Here is a 19656-nt window from a genome sequence, read left to right as displayed (position 1 = left end):
GGAGGTCAGAGGGTCTTAAGTGCAGGTTGTAGGTTATTGTTTTACCATAACTGAAACACCCAAACCTTTACAAAAATGCTTAACTTAGGGAGTTTAACACAAGTGTTAAATCAAGTTCTATTGATCAGTGTCCCCATAGGGATTCAAATCACTAGTGAGTTTACACTAGAGTACGGTCAACACTAGTGTTACAATGAGACTGCAACCATTATCTAAAGCATAGTGTTTAGGCATCATGTTAGCATTAGTAAAGATTTGGGTTGTTTCAGCTGGGGGGAAACAAAAACCCGCAACTTGCAGTTTACAGTTTTCATACGGAGGTGTTCTTGTAGCTCAATCGGTAAAGCATTCGACCGGTGTTACGAAAATCGCAGTTAGCCCATCATCTTTCCCATGCGCACATTACACCGTTTATTACACATTGTAGTCACCATCTGTCCTCTCATTGGCTAAAAGCCTACAGTTAGTTCTGGGAAACAGCGCAAACTACAGATTATTCACTAATCTGTACCTTCAGATTAGTGAATAATCTATAGGTTGCGCGCGCAATGCATGATTTCCAAGAGCAATGTGTTTGAAAATAAACTGTGATCGCTGCGATAATGCGTTTGTCGTTATTTTCTTCAAAACAATGTATAATAAAACAATTATTAGATTCGGTTTTTGTGATATCCGGAATAATCAAGGTCCCGGTTAGTGTTATCAGCCTCAGGCTTCGGCTTGGGCTGATAACACTTACCTCGACCTTGATTACTCCGGATATCACAAAAACCTCATCCAATAATTGTTTAAAAACAGCTAAAGTTGCAAAGAAAAAAAAACAACACAGAGCATTGATGGAACATTTGTTTTGAGGTAGTATTTTTTTTACTTGACCAACTATTAACCTACCACACAGCAATGGTCCAAATTAAAAAAAAAAAAAAAATTAACATGTCATTTCTGCAGCAGAGGGATGATCTGATCATTGATCCGTTTGCTTCCTTATCGCGTTTGTCAACAAGGATATTTAAATACGTCCAAAAGCAATTTCTCCAATTTGAGTGGAATTATCCAAGGGTCGTTTATGATATCCACCATAAGGTCCCTCCCAATAGCGCGCCCCTGGGGAGAACACATCACTCGACGCCAGATCTTTAGCAACAATCCCTTTGTATTACTGTTGGTGCTGTGAAAAAGATTGATGACCAGAATTACTCGATTTTGCGCATTATTGAAGTCCTTGATGAAAGGAGCTTGGTCCCTTGTGTGCAATATTCTTGGTGGCAGTGCAACTTGAAAGTCAGCGGTATTGTTGTGGTTGGTTTGGTAATGCGTCGCGGCAATAAACTCTACCAATAGTGCCCAGCCCTCTCCGAATTTCCTCTCGGGTATGGACAGCAGTTTCGTCTCTTCGGTGAATAGAGGAAGGGCTGCGTTGAAATGACAGCAAAAGGTGATACAAACATGAACGGCAGATGACATCTTAAAGTGCGCTAATCAATACTGACTGCAATGACGTCGATGAACAATTTCATTTCAAAATACTAGTGTCGTAACTTAATAGGAGTTTTTATGGTACCTTACCGCTGCCATGTTGTTGAACGAGAACTTTAGAGACTAATTGCAAACCACCCATTACCCAACAACTCATGATAATAAATTTTGTAACAACTTTACGGAAATTAAACTGGTTTTAACGTTCACCCAGCTTTTTCTATTTTTTTCTATTTTTTTTTCAAAATTCTAAGTCACATACACTGCTAACCTAGTCCTCATTTGCAAACGACAAATGTAACAGTGGAAATTGTTTTAAAGTGGACCGTACTATGATGAAAAAATCACGTCATTTTTTTTCTTCAGATTTTGCAAGTGTGTTTGCTTAACACCTGCCTGACAAAATTTTGAGCTTGGATTTCTATCCAAAGGCTATTTACTTTGAGTTAAGATTTGGATTTCATGGTCCGTCAGTACTCGCGTTCAAAACTGACCGACTGGACCTCAGAGGGTTGGATCTAGGGAAAAGTGACGTCAGTCATTCGCTCAATAGCTTAAAATTTCAGCGTGTAAACACGAGTTTAAAAATCTGAAAGCCCGAAACTCCCGTGCTGCATATTAATTCAGTCGGGTACAAACGCATTGCATTCTTAGACTAGTGAGTCTTTAACGTCATTTTATCCTCGATCCAGCTCTCTCAACATTTTAAGGTTAGTAATGGCGGACAATTAAATGGCAAAATTCCAGTTAATTAATTAAAATAAACAGGTGGCTTTTTTTTTTACTAAGGATTAAAACTCAGTTCGTTTAGTGTTTAGTTAACATAGTTTTGAAATCCAAAGAAAAAGAGATTTGATTTCTTAATCATAGTACCACTTTAAGTGTGTTCCAAATGGCAACAACCGTTCACGAAACGGAAATCGGAAGAGAATCGTAGAGAGAGAATAAACTTCATTTCACGAGTCCTCGTCAGAACATAGACCCTAAATTTGATCACATATGTAAAAATTTTCAAATGTAATTTCAAAAATGCAAAATTTCAGGAATTCAATGAATCCGAATTTTAAGTTACATCACGAGCCATTACTCGCAGTTTCAATACGTATTGTACCCTTAGTCAACACTTTCCCGTATCTTTCTATTTTTAGAACTACTATATTTTGACGTATGTGACGTACATACGGGAAGTGGTTCATACCAAATTCTCGATTGTAAGTTTTGCTTTTGCTTAAAGCACAGTTTAACATATCCGCATGCGCTTTGCGCATGTTAAGCTAATGAGGCCAGTTTCTTAAGAGACTGTGGAGTTGCGTCACTGGGTGAACATGAATGGCGCTCGGATCTTTGGTTGTATCAAGTGACTTGATGACTTCTATGGGAAGATTAAAAATCTGAAATCTCTTTTCGCAAAAACTACAGCTCGAAACCTCGTGTTTTCAAGTTTCTATGGTGTTTAGTTTACTCCAAATTATTCAGGCTAGGCTTGAGACATATCTTTAAAATTATTAAAATTATTTCAAGCATATTTCAATTGCCTTTAAAATATCCCCTCATTATTTAACAATGTTTTCCACTCTTAGCATTTAACAATGTTTTTTTACAAGTAGCATGTATTTTAAACTACTGTAACTAGGATTCTATGTATCTCAAACTCATAATTAATGACCAGCAAGACGCACATTTAGCGTAGAATTAGCGTATAATTTGCCAACTTTTAAGGTAGTTTTCTTCCATCATTGTAAAGTGCTTTAGAATATTTTTTATAGCTTAAGCGCTACATAAATTAATTGAATTATTATTTTAATTATTATAGAGCGAGTTTTAATCGAGTGGTGTAAAACCAAAGTTATTACTTTAGCCAATCAAAAAGGACGGAGACAATCCATCAAACCAATCAAAACTAGAAGTAATGGCACGTAGCCGACACACAGCGAGGGGAAATGTGCACACGCGAGCCACGATTGGTTTTGGTTTAATTTCTGTTTGGTTGAAAAGGTGGCGCGAGAACTTTGAACCAATCAATAAACGAAGACACTCAATTGAAAACCGCTCTTATAATCATTATTGTTATTAATTATTACTATCAACACAGTTCATACAACCGAATTCGCCATTGTCACACGGCGGCCATATTGCCCCGTGAGACCAAAAAAGCTTTGTTTTACTACGCCAAGCCTCGCAATGGAAACCATGGGGGTGAGGCTTAGCGTGGTAAAAAAAGGCTTTTTTGGTCTCCTGGGACAATATGGCTGCCCGTGTGGCAAGGGTGAATTCACGAAATGTGGAGATTTCCTCACGAAGGAATCGTGATTAATTGACTCACCATTTTGAAGAGACGTGGTGTGCGCTTTCCACATCGAAGAGACAATGGAATCACGATCGTCACAATTTAAAGGTGATTTCGAAGCCATGACTCGTTTAAAGAATTGTGACCAGTGTTGAATCACATCAGAATGTCTTGTCATGCACTCTCCAATGCTAGTGCAAAATTTCTCTTTGATCCTCTCGCTTACATTTCTCGGTTTGGTGATATGAATTGGATACTTCAGAGGAGTAAACACTCCAGCCTTCAAGGCTCCCAAAAATGGTAGAACAGAGAGGTAATAATTCATATCGGCCCACCAGCTACTCGTTGAAACACAGTCCGGGCATGCAGACGTACTGTGGAGACGACCCGACGACATCTGCCACCCGAACTGGAGCGGCAAACCCCAGAGGACATTCCCGGTATTGTTATATCCCCAGGAATTGAAGTAGCGTTGTGTGTGAATCAACATCAGCTTGAAGATTCCTATTCTTTGTAGATATACCCAGGGATCGATGATGGTCTTAGTCTTGTTATTTATCTCTCCTCGTGGGAATTCTTCAAACGAATCCGGAGCCTCTTGCCAGCCCGGGGGATACTGCCCTCGGGTTTGGGCTGATCTGGTTAATGCATAGGTCGATAACTGTCTTATTTGAATGCAGGTAAGCAGGAATGCAACTTTGATATGAATCATGCTTCCCGGTGATGTGATAACGTTCTAGTTGCGATTGTCGGCTTTGAGGACTGAAACAAAAACCATAGCAATTTAGAAAGAAAAACATACAATATTTTTAGCATGTCTTCCTTCAGCCCACGTACAGCCGAGCAAGGAAACTGATTTGTTATACCATGCGACTCAAATACGTTTTCCAATTGGACATTCACACGTGATCAGGTAGTGTGCCTTGAAACCGTGGCAAATTTCTGTGCTATTACGTGTCAAGCAAAGAAAGAAATTTTTTCTACTTCCATGGCAGCTTAACGCTTTCAAACAAGAACTGATGGCACTCGTATATAATCTGTTCTAGTTTTCGACTCTCAACCTTCCCCAGACAAAGTTTTGTTATGGTTAGAGTTAGGCTGACCTAACCCTATCAAAACTCATCTTTTGGTGCCTGTCATTAAGTGCTTATTACCCTCATTTCCCCACTAACTAAATTTGCCGCCAACCAACTCGCCTTCACAATGTTCATCAGTAGAGGTCTGACAAGGGTCACTCGTCAATAATGGCGAATTGATCAGTGGCGAAATGACTGGTGCTCAAGCAAATTGACCAAATTTTTTCTTAGTGAACGATCTTTTCGGTGAAGATACCCAGTTTAGTTAGTTAGAAACTAGCGCATCAGTGAATTTGTACTGTCAAAGAATAGTGGGGGGGGGGGGGGGGGAAGAGCTTTTTAGAATGATAGAAAGTGGTAGGTTTATTCAGAAGGGAGCTTATTTCAGTGAGCAAAACGCATTACGGATAGCAAAAGAACTTGTGGTTCCAGGACGGTATACTGCTATGTAAAAAGAAAACCAGACGGTATCAGTTCTCCATGAAGGAAGAATGTAAAGTGGGAAAGTTCAAGCAAATGAAGATGGAAGTCATGCACAGGCGAATATCAGAAACAAATCCAAACAGCAACAGCACTTGAATTAACCATACCGGATCAGGGGCCCGTTTCCCGAAGGTCCCGAATCTTTACGGGCCATTTTCGGGTGTCACAATTCCCTTTGTACCTTTGTTACCTTGAAAACATGTTAAAAGATCGGCTTTCCAAAACAAGCGGTTCGCAGTTTCACAGATGGCTTTTCGGACCCGAAAAGTTTTCGTGACTTTCGAGAAATGGGCCCTAGTCCCTATGAAGTGTTCCAGTCGTGATTAATTACTAATCCAGTTAATCATATATTAATTGGTTTGTTAAGAATTAGGGGGTAGATGATGAGGGGGTTTAGTAACTTTCTTCCTCTGAAAGGGGGACTTATTTGAGAAGGGGGTGAGGGGGGCGGGCGGGGGGGACTTAAATAATACATAGACAACTTACCGACTTAAGCCATTCAAAGTACTTCAGAGGTCCTTACAATTTGCATTAAAGAAGGGATCCTTCGATCGTTTTTCGCCAACCTCTTTCACCGCCGAGAGTGGGACGGGTGGTGAAAAGTCCTGGAAACGAGATTGGAATTCCCTTGCCACTTTGGGTCCTCGCGATCGTTTTGGAAGTCAGAAATGTCTTGGTTTTTTTTTGGCACCTCATGCCCCAGCCAGGGGAGTTTGAGAGAAGCAAAGGATTATTTCGTACTTTTCTTAAACCTATCAATGAATTAGTCATTCGTTCATTGACTCAATTCCCCTTGCCTCAAAGTTAATAGTCGTAGTCGATCGCAAGAGCTACAATTGAAACTCGAGGCAGATCCAATCAAAATCAAATGTTGGCTTTTGGTGAGCGGGGAAAGCCGGTGGGAAAAAAAAAATTCTGGGATTACAGCTCAACTGACCCACACGAGGCGTCAAGTCCGGGAAATCGAGCCTAAAGCACATTGGTGGAACTGGCCAAGTTCATTGAGACCAATGAGGTTGACATATAATTCAGTTGCCTTTTAGGCTCATGACAGGAGACCATGGTTTTGCCGATGGCAGACAAATCAAGAGTACTCAATACCGGATATCCGGTCGACTGGTTTACAAGATAGGATAAACTATTAGCCATGAATAAATTGATGATTTCAGCTGTGTTGGGTCTCTGCGTTGGTACGTTATAGAGCGAAACATATTACCGTCAACAGCTATGACAAAGGGGTTCAGAGTTAGTAATACGAACGGAAATCCTCCCTTCCCCCGTATCAACACCTTCACCCCACACTCCCTCCCCCCTCCCCTGGCTATTACCCAGACTAATACAAAATTATTGTAAGAAAATCTTTTGTGCTTTGTCTTAAGTCAGTTTGCTTGCGTGCACAGTCACTCTGTCTGGTATCGTGGTTGCATCGACGTCCACTCTGAAGAGATCGCTCATTTCAAGTAAGTTTTTTTATGATTTTTCCAGTGTTAATTTAACTCTGTATTGTATTTGCTTTTGTTTTGTCGTTCAAGCCGTAAAAGTACTTCAACCTGATAGGAAATGTTGTGTTTTTGTCATTTCTTTCACAGAAAAAATAACAATCAGTTAACTTTCTTTGCATTTGACAAAATCGCTCTTCCGATCGCTCATGATTCCTTTGATTTTGTGGGTATTGTTCCAGTTGTTTCGTGTAATGACCTTTTTAAAAAATAAATCAGCAATATTAATAACTGCCTGATTGTTCAACTGAAGAATGCTCATCAATTGCGCTAGTAATTCTGTGAAGATGTGCAATCAATGGCAAACTGAATATGCGCGTCAAATAGTTTAACTTTTCGTCAAAAGATTCTCCTTCGGCTTTGCAAGTTTTTACACCAAAAATTTCCAGAAAATTATTGCGATGCTGATCGTGAATCGCTGTTGCTGTATTTTTCAAGCTAAGAACGGAGTTCTCTTATGTCTAACTTTCAGCTATCAAGTCGAATGATTCGCGTGCATCGCCGTGCAGAAGGGGCTTAATTGCTCGTGAAAAATGATGTAGACTGATCACATTATATAGGTCACGATATGAAAATTTGATTCGCTGGACGTTTGGAATATTCTTTAGATCAGTAAAATATACTCCTAGCCTGGAGCAGAAAGGTTTAGCGATTATTTCATAGGAAGAAATGATGAAATCTCTCGTGCAAATTAATTTGTGTTTGACGGTGACGGCATAAAAGACATTCACGATGTATTCACACCTTTTCACGGAGATATAGCAACGCAAGCTTTTTGGCAAACAGTAAATGAATGTCAGGTTGAAATTTGCATGATGTCTGTTATCTCCAGAACTGATTGATTTGGAGCGAATCCTCGAAAGTGAGGTCAGGACAGGACCATATTCTCTTGCTTGTCTGACAAGCAACCGGCATCTTACAGGTTTGGTAAATCTCTCTAACCTGGCTTGTATTTCGCCAAGCGAAAGCTCTAATTGGTTCCTAATGCATATGCAAGCGCGAAGACATGAACTCACCTTGCGTAAAAAACTGAATGACCAAGGTTTTGAAAGTTGATTTTACATGTACCAGTAAAAATTCCCGAATTATCTTATGATGTATAAGAGACGAACCCATTTGAGAATCACGAGCTTTTAAGCCTCTCTTTGAGTTGGAATTGACAATTTCGACGTCTATGGTTTTGAGTCCAAATGCCTCATTTTTTGCCGTCAAATACGAAAAACTTGAAGTTAAGGAAAAGATACTATGATAAATAAGTTTTGATTCAGTTTTTATTTGACATTCACCTTTCAGGATAAAGCACTTGCATGACCGTTCATGAGATACAACATAAAAGCCATCAACCTATTTGAAAACGTGACCCTGTGACCTTAAAATAACAGTGATAAGCTTTCTGTTGAGCGGATTGAGGTGTCTATTGATTTAATTCCGGAGATGAACGTAAAGTTTTGTCGCCGGCGAATGGAAAACCGGCACAACACGAAGGGATATCTCTTAGAGGGTTCGTCGTCTGGAACAACCTTAACTCACACATAACATAAGCGATTTTGCGATTTTGACATACCGGTGGAAGTTGCTACATATCTCTCAGCACCAAAGCGCGAGTCCTTACACTTCATCGATTGATCAAGTAGCATTTTTCATTTCTGCGAACGCCCTTTGGATATCATGTCTATTTTTACGAGTTTACATGAGACAAAGCTTTAGTCCGTAAATATCGCGTTGCATCATTAATATTTTCCTGCTTAGAAGGACTTTTTACTTGAAAAGCGAATTTGACTGATGTAAATTTGTTTTTGTATTGGCGAAAACCTAAAAATCGGTTTTTAATCAAGCATGAATTATTAGCTCACTTGAAAAACGTCGAACATGCACGAAATGTTGAACCTGCACGGTTCCAAGCAGTTACAAAATAATGCGATCATGACTTCAGCACTTAATATTAAACAATTTACTTTGGGACTCCATATTTCACACAAAGTTTAGTGGGTTTGTTCCAGCTGTTACCTGTGTAATTTTCTTACTACCAAATGGCTCAGAATTCGTGACCACTTTATGATAAAACTGGAAACAAATTGCCTTAGCACTAATAAAAATACTTAATGCGAGAAAGCAAGCAAACCAATAAATATGTCACAAGCCCATGTCGAGAGCTAATTCCTCGGATAAGCTTTGAAGGTTTGCTTTGCCTCCAAGAGCTATGATTTGCTTGTGTTAGCGGGCGTGCAGAATTTGCCTTTACGCCGGGTCCGGCACACGGCTGAAAGAGGATCAGGATTTTGGAGAATCGCTTTCATAAATTCGCCGGATATGGTAACAGGCCATGCAAGCAACCTCAGTGCATCATCGCCACATTAACGTTCAAATTGTTACTGTCACGAAGAACAGAAATAAATATCGCTAAGACAGCTCATCTGAGGCCATGTGGCCTAATTTCAATCTATCCGAGCACGACTAGCATGCGACAACCAAAAACCCTTCAGCTACTTGGGAGAGGTGGCCTGCCATGCAAGTTCAGAACTTGATTTTTGTAAGAACTTTTTTTTGTAACATACCCAGACTGACCAGCTGGTTCACTTATGAAGACGAACGTACACGCTACACTTTATGAGCCATTAAGATGAAAATGCAATTTACTGGCACAATTATGAATGCAAATGGCAAACCAGATGCCATAATTGATAGTCGCATGATTAATGTCAATGCAGGCTCGTTTGTTCATCAGGACTAAAATATATGCACTGGAGATCTTGATTAATCGATCCCAATGAATAGTTTGGAGCCAACGTCGAGGCAAACAGGACAGAACAAAAGAGTTTTAAGTTCATCAATGCGATGATTTTAATTCATTTTCATTTTAAGTCTGAGTGACTTCATCTAAAGCTGTGTTTTTTACAGAAGGTTTTCAGTCTAATAAGAAGTACATTGAAACCTGATTCTATCGTGCTTTTATAAAAACAGTTAAGAGAGATCAATGCTGATGTTAATCAAGTTCCTGTGAAATTCTGGTTCCCGAGGCCAAGAACATGTTCAGATATCGACAAGAATTAAACATGTCTTCTTTTACACTCTCGACGCAATAAAATAAACATAAAATGATATAAAATACAATTCACCCATTAATTGACACCCAAAGCACTCCCCAACTAACAAGCCAGTAAAACTGTCTCGCGTTCGACAGACTCTGTGGACCTCGGGTGTTGCGAAGTTATCATTTAGTGCAAATTTTATTACAATCTTGCAGCGAAAAGGTCATTAATGTCACTTAAACTGACACGGTCGTTCACTCGTGATTTTTATACTGCCTCAAAAATTAGAATACTTTATTTTTCTTTAAATCTAGCTTAGTAAATGATGAAGATGTATTTGTGTCAAAGTTTCGTGATGGGATGAACAGCGTGATCTCCGTGATCCTGGCGCAGTGGACGGCGTCAAGTGGCTTTCACTGATCTCGCCAAGACAAACAAGCATTAGGGACGACTGTTTCCGCGGGTATAATCACACTGATGCTGATTGCATCTGGAACCCTTAAAGAACTATCTTTTAATTAAAATATGTAAGGCTAACTTAAAAAATAAAGAAAGAAATAAACGGTTAATTTAACCTGTTGTGGTGGCAGTGGTCATCAAAGAGTTTTAGTGGAGATTTTAAAAATTTGTTGCTTACCAAAAATGAACGGACTATTTTACTTCCAATCTTCTTTGATCACCACAAGTGCAGAGAGAGCTTACCAGAAATAAAAGAACGGTCTTTCGGGGAATTTAATTACAGTTGCTTGAGCCGATCGCTTCAGTTTCGCCATGTATTGTAAAGTATTATGCCGAATGCGTTTTTGAGGTTCCGGAGTCGACCGGCCTGTGATGAATTTGTCAGGACAACAATAGTTAATGAATTAATCTTTGAATTACTTTTTTATACTGAAATGGGAAGCTTAAACTAGTTTAATTTTTGCCAAATAATACAAGGCTGTGTCTGTTTTCTTCTGAGATATAAGCCAATAAAATTGACAAGGAAGTGAAAATATTGCTGTAAATGTTGCCTGTTAAATACGGTCGACATGTCGTCCTTTAATCTTTTATATTTATTACAAATTCATTTTGGAGATGAAATTGAGCACGTTTCCTTCGTAGAATACACAATTTTAGCTCTCTAACATAGCCTTAAGGCTTGGGCAAACGGGCGTCAACATTTCTTTCAACATCCGTTTGATGTTGTTGAACAGCGATTTTCAAACCGTTTGTTCTCTTTATTTCAACAGTGTTGAAACATCAAATCGAAATTGAATCGCGATGTTAAATGAGTTTAAAAGCATCTAAATTTTGTTTCCACAACCTTTCAACATCTCTTTTGTTTTCGACAATGTTGAATGGAGTTGACCTTGAATCTATTTGCCGCCCTCTCAATCTCGTCCCCAGAGTCCGGACTCTGGGGAGGAGATTGCCCCCCTCTTTCAACACTAGGCTGATTTAGCAACAGAACGGGAACGTCAGTGGCGACGTCGCGCGCAGCAAAGCTACCAATGAGAGTTTAGAATAGAGAAGAAAAGAGTGGAGTCTACTCTATTCTGAATTCTCATTGGTGTTTTTTCTGCGCGCGCCGTCGCCACTGACGTTCCCGTTCTGTTGCTAAATCAGTCTATTGTTGGGCAAGCGCGTGCGCACTAATCCTTAATGACGTATCCATGCCTGTAACAACAACGGCTGCAGTGTGGGACTGAATACAAGGCCTCTTTGTTGAATCAAATGTTGATGTGTTGAAAACGTTTGCCCATCCCAGCAGTCAACACGTTCAACATCGTTCAACAAAGCCATTTTGCCCGGACCTTTACCGAAAAACCAAGCGCTATTCGTGTATTTCGATTTTTCGCCTTTTTTTCACCAATATCACAAAAATCATCGCACTTTAAAATAACTGCCTGTGTTACTCATTAAACAAACTTCTGAGTCAAGAAACCGGTATTTTAAGTCTTCTTAACGATGGATATAAAAAATCGCGTTGTAAACTACAAGCAAAAATACTTATTGGCATTTAAGTTAAGATGTCGACGTGTGAATTTTCAAAAGAGCAGAACACTGAGACAATTATTTGGCAACACCTGTTATTTATTTGTTCAGTATTGCTGCAGGCGATTCAAAACTGAATGGTGAAACAAAAATACTGGAAAGCTGAAATGCGCTGATTATTATAACAAGGCCCTCGAGATCATTGTGGTTAACATTCATACTAGACTTGGGTTCCACAGAGAAAAAGGTATGTTTGGGCTGCCTCGTCCTGCTAAGAACGAATTGTACAACAATGATTGACAACTCATAGAGAGGAGAGTTATTTTGTCCTTCAGCAAAGAAATTCGGTGCTGATAAGAAGTACATTGAATTTCGTATTTCACGAATGCTTTTTTTTTTTTTAACATCATCGGTAATATGAAAACCATCAAGAAAGGGGATAGAACATTAGTCTGCCTAAGGCCAGTAAACAACCTATACAAGAAAGCTTGCAGTTATGACAAGGAGAAGGCAAAACAACTGAGTAAGGGTTTGTAGTCGTTTCGCTAAACTTGGGATAAATACAAATCTGATATCCCCATCGATCTCATTTGTCTTGAGTGTTTCCTTATCCGCCCCTTCATGAAAACGTTCTTCGAGGAATCATTGTTATTCTACCTGTTCCCACACTTTTTTTCAATTTTTCACTGTCACATTGTATTTTTGTCATCTGGCACGAAATGAGACGCAAGTTTCTTTTAATTCTTTCTCGATAGCGCGAGATGTTGCTAGGCAACCGAGGAACCAATCAAATGACAGGATTTTTTATCAGGTTTGACTGACTAAACCAGTTGATGAATAAAATCGTCTGGTATTTAGACACGGTATAATCTATACGTTTCACGCATGGGAGGCTCAAATGGATCAGTTTTGCTCACGCGACTGCATAAATTGCTCAGGTTTATTTCGCCAGTGAAACCAGCTTTAACACTTTTTATTATTATTTTTATTATTCTAAAGTCGATATTTACCCCAATTTCTTTTATCTTAAGTCAAAAAAAAAAAAAAACAAAGACTCCAGAACAGTCATATAACGATAAGTGGTCAGTGGTTAAAACAAATATTGCTATAAATGACACGGGAAGTACATATCTGTCAAACGCTGCAAACTATTACTACATTTAATTTGCGTTCCCCGGGCAGGAAATTCGGTCACACGCTGGCATTTGGCAACAGGTTCTCACTGTAGTTTATCGTCCCTTTTGAGAATAATAGGGCCTGAGGGCTGTTTCTCGAAAGTCCCGAAATTTCTTGGGGGCATTTCGCGTGACCTAAATCCCTCTGTATCTTCAAAAGGAAACGTTTTTAGCCATGAAACTTTGCAGTTATTTTTACTGGTCTTGAAAACTTGTGCAAAGAGCAATTTTCTGGCCGTAGCGGATCTTAGTTTCGCGAAAAGCTTTTCGGGCCCGAAAAGTCTTCGTGACTCTCCGTTCTTGAGATCCAGAGGGAATTGTGACACCCGAAAATGGCCCGTAAAGTCTCGGGACTTTCGAGAAACGGGTCCCAGATGAGGAAAGGGGGCGGAACCTCGAACCCTGTCCCTGGAACGGAATCTCCCCTCCCTAGGATAGACACGAACCGCGCTTTAATACCCATTGAATGTTCTGCTGCAGGGCTCCGCACTGATCACGAACACCAATGGCGTCAAAAGGTTCCTTATTAAAGAAGACGATCTTCCGAGTGTTCGCTTTTGCTGTCATGGTAACCGTTGGATCGTTTGTCTTCTCAATACTTGAACGACAAAATGCTGACAAAAACGCAAAGGCCACTGAAAAGACTCTCCAGAGATTGCAGATAGAAATGGGAATCAAATACAATATGACACGGGCTGAGTTTGACAGTTTTGCAGAGCGATCTCACGAAGCACTTGGTCAACTTGCCGGGCCTAAATGGGATTACGTGGATGGTCTGCGGTTTGCCTTCGAGACACTGACCACCATAGGTGTGTACATTTATATTCCTAAATTCATGTAATTTTAATCCATTTATGAATTTTCGCAGACGTTGCGCGCTATTTTCACGAATTTGAAGTCTCATCTGTGAAACAAAAATTACCTGATTTGCGCGGAGCTTAAGCAGCAACCGATCTGTACCGTATAACTTAGCTTAAGTGGGAAGTGGGATAAAAGCTTTGCTTCATGTCCATTTCTGACATTTTTCGGTGGCATAGTGGCAAAGTGGCAAAGTGGTTCTTGTACTGTACTCGTGACAATAGGATCTCGGGTTGGAGACCTGGCTTTATAGTCGTGTTGTTTCCATGGACAAGAAACTCAACTCCACACTGTCTCCCTCCACCCATGTGTGTATGTGGGTGTGTGTGTGTGTGTGTGTGTGGGGGGGGGGGGGGGGGGAAGCAGAACTACTCTCATTCGCTTTATGTACAGATATCGGCATAAGCCCCCAGCCAAGTGAGCTCCAGTGGCTGGTGAGCGACTCACCTTACCTCTAACATTTCCCAGTATATCAAAAAATAAACCAAGTCTGTAATATCTGACTACAGCAAACATTTTATAGGATATGGCGCCATTTCGCCATCCACTAGGGCTGGACAGGGCCTGTGCATGGCGTTCGCACTTCTTGGGATTCCTGTGACAATCCTTGCTTTCCAGTCAGTTGGCGAGGTTATCAGTCGAGGGATCAGTTCTTTCATCGCAAAAACCGAAAGAAGTTGCTTCAAACGAGAGCCAACCAACGTGGAAGCGAAGTGCACGGCCGTGACGTGCGTGCTAATGATAATAATGCTTGTAAGTGGGGCTGGACTGCAAATGGTCACCGAGGACTGGACGTTCGTCGTCGGACTTTATTTCTGGTTCGTAAGCTTCGCTACTATTGGTTACGGGGATTATATTCCAGACAAATACTCGGCAGTACCACTGCAGGTTGCTCTCTCTCTGGTTTGGACGACCTTCGGATTGTGTGTAGTCTCCAGTGTCCTCAACTCCATCGCTGCTTTTATGGCAAAACGACCGCAATCGAGATCTGACGTATGCGCATGTTACTGCGACTGCCCGGAGACACAAGAATGGGAGTACGGAGAGGGATACGAAAAGACTGGAGCCGAAATCAACCACAACGGAAAGATCGGATGTGAAAAGAATGGGTTCAGTGCAACAAGGGTGGATAACCATGGAGTTGGTAAAAGATGCCCCGGTCATTACAGCAAAAAGCCGAATGTTTATCGCGGCATGACATATGTGTAAAAAAAAGGACGATGTTGCAGCTTTCGTGAGGAGCCATGTGCCAAAAATAAAAGACTCCACAACAAACACAACAACTTAAACTTAAGGAGGCTCGAAATAGTTTCGCCTTTGTTCATTTTTTCATTTCATTTTTTCATACCCTTTTTTGTATCTGAGGACATTTCTGTCCTTAGATACAGTTAGGGTAATCATATCGAGACGAAATTTGGTCAGGGTATTAAGTACCCATCGTAGATTTCTGACATTATATTTTCCTTCAAAATAACGTTACCATAGCAACTATCCTTGGCATTTTTTTAAGCCTTAAAATCATCATACGGTATCTTTTTTGAAGAAACGGGACGGTGAAATCCTCCCATTCAGCGTTACCAGATAATGTTAGAAATAATCTCTAAAATATTTTTTAAAATTCAGCAACATCTGTAGGCCAGTTTTTCGGAAAAATCAGTTTTTTTTAAAAAATGTCTCTAATTGTTGTTGTTGTTTTTTTTTAACCTACAGAATTGTTTTAAATTTGAAAGACAAACGTTTTAAATTAATCTGAGCTAACAAGCAAGAAATGAAAAAAAATTCACCGTCCGGAAGCAGATATAAACGAGTAAAGTTGCAAAATAAGCAAAAATGAGGGGTGGCAAGATCAGTATTTACGCATGCGTCACCCGCTCATTCGAATCCGCGCGCGAGTGGAGCTACAGGCCAACAAAAAACAGATTTAAGCGACCATTAAACCGTTTGTGTAAAATTTTCTTAGTTCTCGTAAATAGATGTCTATATATATTCCATATATATAGGAATTTGAAGAAAGGAGAGCGAAATTAGCGGTATGTGTTTATTTCTGGTGACCCATTTGAATCACGAGCTGACGCGAGCAGCTTACGAATTGCGTATGTGGCTTACGCGCGCGCGCGCGCGCTCAGCTGAAAACCCTTTCGAGCCTCCTAAAGAGCCACCTTACGAAAGCTGCCCAGCCACACCCCCACCTTCCCCTACCCCCCCCCCCCCAAAAGAAAAAAAATCACAAAAGCAAGCGAAGATGTGAGAATTTTGCTGCGTGAGAATTTTCATATGGTTGTTTAAATGTAAAGCTTAAATTACAAATTACAGCGCTTTATCTATTACAAAAGTATACAGCAACTCTGCGTGAACTGAGTTCGCGAGGACGCGCGAGTAAGAAGAGCATACACTTTTCCACACGCGTTTTTGCCGCATGAAACGTTTTTGCCATATTTTGAATGCAAATCCAAGGTGAAAATTACAGCGCTTAACGTGGATCTGCCTGAGTAGGCCTAGCGTGTTAAGCATTATCAGCCTTTTTACCGTTATACTTTAAATAAATCATTACTTTGAAAATTGGTGCTCTATTAGAACACAGGAAAGCCAAAATATAGGGAGTTTTAGCGAAGATGTGATAACTTTACTGTGTGAGAATTTTCATATTGTTATTGTTTAAATGTAAAGCTTACATTAAAAATTACAGCGCTTTATCTATTACAAAATGCTTGAACTGAGGTCGTGAGGCGCGAGTAAGAAGAGTAAAAAGTATTTCGCGATTATTCCATCTCCTTCACCTCGCAAAATAGGCGCAAACTATCATATAACTGGGTTTATAGGAACTGATATAAAGTGAAGATTAAAAGTGAACGATTTCCTGTTGTATGCTCCTTTCGTTGTCAAAACCTGAAATTTGGTGATTTCACGTGGTTGTTTCGTGGACAACGGCAAAAAATGCACGCGCAGAGCGATTATTCCTACTTTTTTAACCAATGACATTCTCGCTTTGTGGCGTTGCTGTTGTCGTTGCCACTCACTGGGGAGCTTAAGCAACGACAACGGCGACGGCATCGAGAACGTCATCTCAAAATATAAGTTCGCTTTATTTTAATTGCTTCGTGTCTATTTCAACCTTTTTAATATGACAGGGGGGTGGTAGTTCCTCATAAATGACAAGGAAAGGTTACGTTTATACAAACGTTGGCCGTGTAGCACTTATATTTTAAACAGAATTAACTGAAGAGAGTGTAGTGTAACGTGAAGTGCTATATTTCTATCCCATATGAACCATGTGAGCGTTAGCCCTACTGATAGAACTGGGCCCACACAAGGACAGAGAAAAACTCTGACCAGGGTGGCAATTGAACCCACGACCTTCGGGTTAGATCTCCGCCGCTCTACCGACTGAGCTAACAAGGTCAGACGGGAGCAGGCCGTGGGAACTGAAGATGTTAAAGTCACGGCAATTAACATGTACAAGTACAAGGAAAGGTTACGTTTATACAAACGTTGGCCGTGTAGCACTTATATTTTAAACAGAATTAACTGAAGAGAGTGTAGGCTCTACACTCTCTTCAGTTAATTACTACACTCTCTGTTTAAAATATAAGTGCTACACGGCCAACGTTTGTATAAACGAAACCTTTCCTTGTACTTGTACATGTTAATTGCCGTGACTTAAATATCTTCAGTTCCCACGGCCTGCTCCCGTCTGACCTTGTTAGCTCAGTCGGTAGAGCGGCGGAGATCTAACCCGAAGGTCGTGGGTTCAATTCCCACCCTGGTCAGAGTTTTTCTCTGTCCTTGTGTGGGCCAAGTTCCATCAGTAGGGCTAACGCTCACATGGTTCATATGGGATAGAAATATAGCACTTCACGTTACACTACACTCTCTTCAGTTAATTCTCCTCAAAAATGACATTGGTAGGAACGACGCTTAATTTAAGGGAGAAAATGAAAATTTATCCTCAAGTGCTGACGTTGTTCATAAAACCTCAAATTTAGCTATTTCAAGTTCTAGTTTTGCTGACGACGGCAAAGAAATGAACAAAAGTGAAAAACACACGTGCAGGGCGTGCAAAGCTATTGTTTTTGCCCACTAAATATGCAAATTTGTGTCGTTCTCGTTGCCGTCGCCGTTGTCGTTGCTTAAAAAGCTCCTTACTGGATCTACCGCGTGGTCGTCAACGTGAACGCCACGAAACAACAATATCATTGGTTAAGAGAGGGAAAATAATCGTGCTGCACGTGCGGCACGCATTTTAACACATAAACGTGCGGTATTCTGCACAACAATGACGTGAAATCACCACATTTGAGGTTTTGACGACAGTGCAAGCATTCAAATTTGAATCTTCCATTCTCTATTTTTGGTCTGAAACCGCTCGTACCAATTCATTTTTGGATACTTTGCCCACATTGTACGACGCGAACGAGATGGCCAACCGCGAGAAACTTACGGTAGTGCAAAGTTATATTTTGAGGTGACGTTTTCGTCGACGCCGCCGTCGTAGATATTAAAATAGGGAGTTTAAGAAACCACGACAGCTACGGCAACGACAACGCCAAAAATCAGTAATATTATTGGTTAAAAGAACCAAAATTCTCGTGCTGCACGTGCGGAACGCATTTTTTAACAATTCTCTCCCGTACTCGTCAAAACTACTTCGTGAAATGACCAAATTTAAGGTTTTGATGACAACGTGGACAAACTACAGTAAATCTTTCAGTCTCACTCTTTACCTCAATTCCGTCTGTACCAAGCCAGTCATAGGACACTTCGCCCATATTGTATAATGTAAATAAGATGGAATAATCATGAAATACTTAGGTAAGCACAGTAGGGAGTTTAAGAAACCACGACGGCTACGGCGACGAAAACGTCACAAAGTAGGAACATGATTGGTCAAAAAAGAAAAAAATAATAATCGTTCTGCACGTGCGGCACGCACCTCCGTGCATTTATTCGCCGTACTCCACAAAACAACAACGTGAAATCACCAAATTTCAGGTTTTGACGACAACGTGAGCATAAAATTCTCTCTATAAACGGATCGGGAACGGCGCGTGGAATTCACATGAGTAAGACTTTAGGAGCCCTCACTCGTGTACTTTTGTCACTTTTAACATGCACGAAAATCGAAAGAAAGATTTCTTTTTTTTTAATTTCGTTTGCTCTCTACGATCACTAAGAGCCCGTAACACTTTTCTTTAACACGAAACAATTATTTCTAGCTTGTTAAAGTTCATGTGATTTACATAATTGGTGCGAGAATTTGGAATATGATTCCTCCTAAGCTACGTGACTTAAGACTGGTTTTCACTAGCGACGGAGATGGAGTCGTAATCAGAAACGCAGAGCGGAACGATATAGTGAAAATCAAACTGTCGGAGTCGGAAGCAGAATACCAATTCCGCTTATGACTCCGTCGCTTACGATCCAGTGCACTGTCGGAGTCGGAAGCAGAAGCGGACGAATTAACCAATTACAATGCTCGATTCCAAGCATCGTGATTGGTTGGTTGTTCCGCTTCTTCTTTCTAATTCTTCCGACTCCGATTCCGTCGAGTCTATGACTCCGTTTACGACTTCAATCTTTGATTTTCACTAGGTCATAAGCGCTCTTACCCCTCCGACTCCGTCGCTAGTGAAAACCAGCCTTTAAGTAATCCTCTTTTTAAACAGAAACTGCACAAACTACTCTTCAAGGTTTTGGTGACTGATGAGGTTTATGTTGATATGAGCGCGGTTTATCCTTTCCTTTCTTCATTTCTAGATTCATATTAAATTGATTTACTTTTTTTTTTTTGCATTTTTATTT

The 19656-nt window shown here is 40.4% G+C and overlaps 2 protein-coding genes across 5 annotated transcripts; one reads left to right on the top strand and one right to left on the bottom strand.

The window, feature by feature from the left end:
• Window positions 1-798: 798 nt before the first annotated feature.
• LOC137973100 (protein LEG1 homolog) lies at window positions 799-8397 on the bottom strand. Of its 2 annotated transcripts, none has more exons than XM_068819834.1 (3): window positions 8386-8397; window positions 3800-4525; window positions 799-1412 (listed from the first exon to the last, which is right to left on the bottom strand). In XM_068819834.1, the coding sequence occupies exons 2-3, from the start codon at window positions 4473-4475 to the stop codon at window positions 997-999; spliced, it is 1092 nt and encodes a 363-aa protein (XP_068675935.1). In that variant the 5' UTR covers window positions 4476-4525; window positions 8386-8397; the 3' UTR covers window positions 799-996. The 2 variants fall into 2 exon arrangements, with proteins under 2 accessions (XP_068675935.1, XP_068675934.1); XM_068819833.1 differs by lacking the exon at window positions 8386-8397 and adding an exon at window positions 7838-7902 and having other exon boundaries at window positions 800-1412.
• Window positions 6645-15131, top strand: LOC137973101 (two pore potassium channel protein sup-9-like). 3 transcript variants are annotated; one of them, XM_068819836.1, is made up of 4 exons: window positions 6703-6782; window positions 11936-12071; window positions 13480-13808; window positions 14381-15131. In XM_068819836.1, the coding sequence occupies exons 3-4, from the start codon at window positions 13505-13507 to the stop codon at window positions 15064-15066; spliced, it is 990 nt and encodes a 329-aa protein (XP_068675937.1). In that variant the 5' UTR covers window positions 6703-6782; window positions 11936-12071; window positions 13480-13504; the 3' UTR covers window positions 15067-15131. The 3 variants fall into 3 exon arrangements, with proteins under 3 accessions (XP_068675936.1, XP_068675937.1, XP_068675938.1); XM_068819835.1 differs by lacking the exon at window positions 11936-12071 and having other exon boundaries at window positions 6645-6782; XM_068819837.1 differs by lacking the exons at window positions 6703-6782; window positions 11936-12071 and adding an exon at window positions 12585-12635.
• Window positions 15132-19656: the final 4525 nt, after the last annotated feature.

This window comes from Montipora foliosa, chromosome 10 (assembly GCF_036669935.1).
Source record: "Montipora foliosa isolate CH-2021 chromosome 10, ASM3666993v2, whole genome shotgun sequence".
Taxonomy (NCBI): Eukaryota; Metazoa; Cnidaria; class Anthozoa; order Scleractinia; family Acroporidae; genus Montipora; species Montipora foliosa.
Note: the sequence above shows the minus strand (reverse complement) of the source record. Positions and strands in the feature narration are given on the sequence as shown.

What these genes read in the sequence shown, in the direction of transcription:
- LOC137973100 (XM_068819834.1), bottom strand. Translation starts at nt 4,475, where the DNA reads ATGATTCATATCAAAGTTGCATTCCTGCTTACCTGCATTCAAATAAGA. An exon ending in CACCACGTCTCTTCAAAATG is followed by an intron (nt 1,413 to 3,799) that starts GTGAGTCAATTA and finishes ATTTCAACGCAG; the next exon opens with CCCTTCCTCTATTCACCGAA.
- LOC137973101 (XM_068819835.1), top strand. Translation starts at nt 13,505, where the DNA reads ATGGCGTCAAAAGGTTCCTTATTAAAGAAGACGATCTTCCGAGTGTTC. An exon ending in CGAGACACTGACCACCATAG is followed by an intron (nt 13,809 to 14,380) that starts GTGTGTACATTT and finishes AACATTTTATAG; the next exon opens with GATATGGCGCCATTTCGCCA.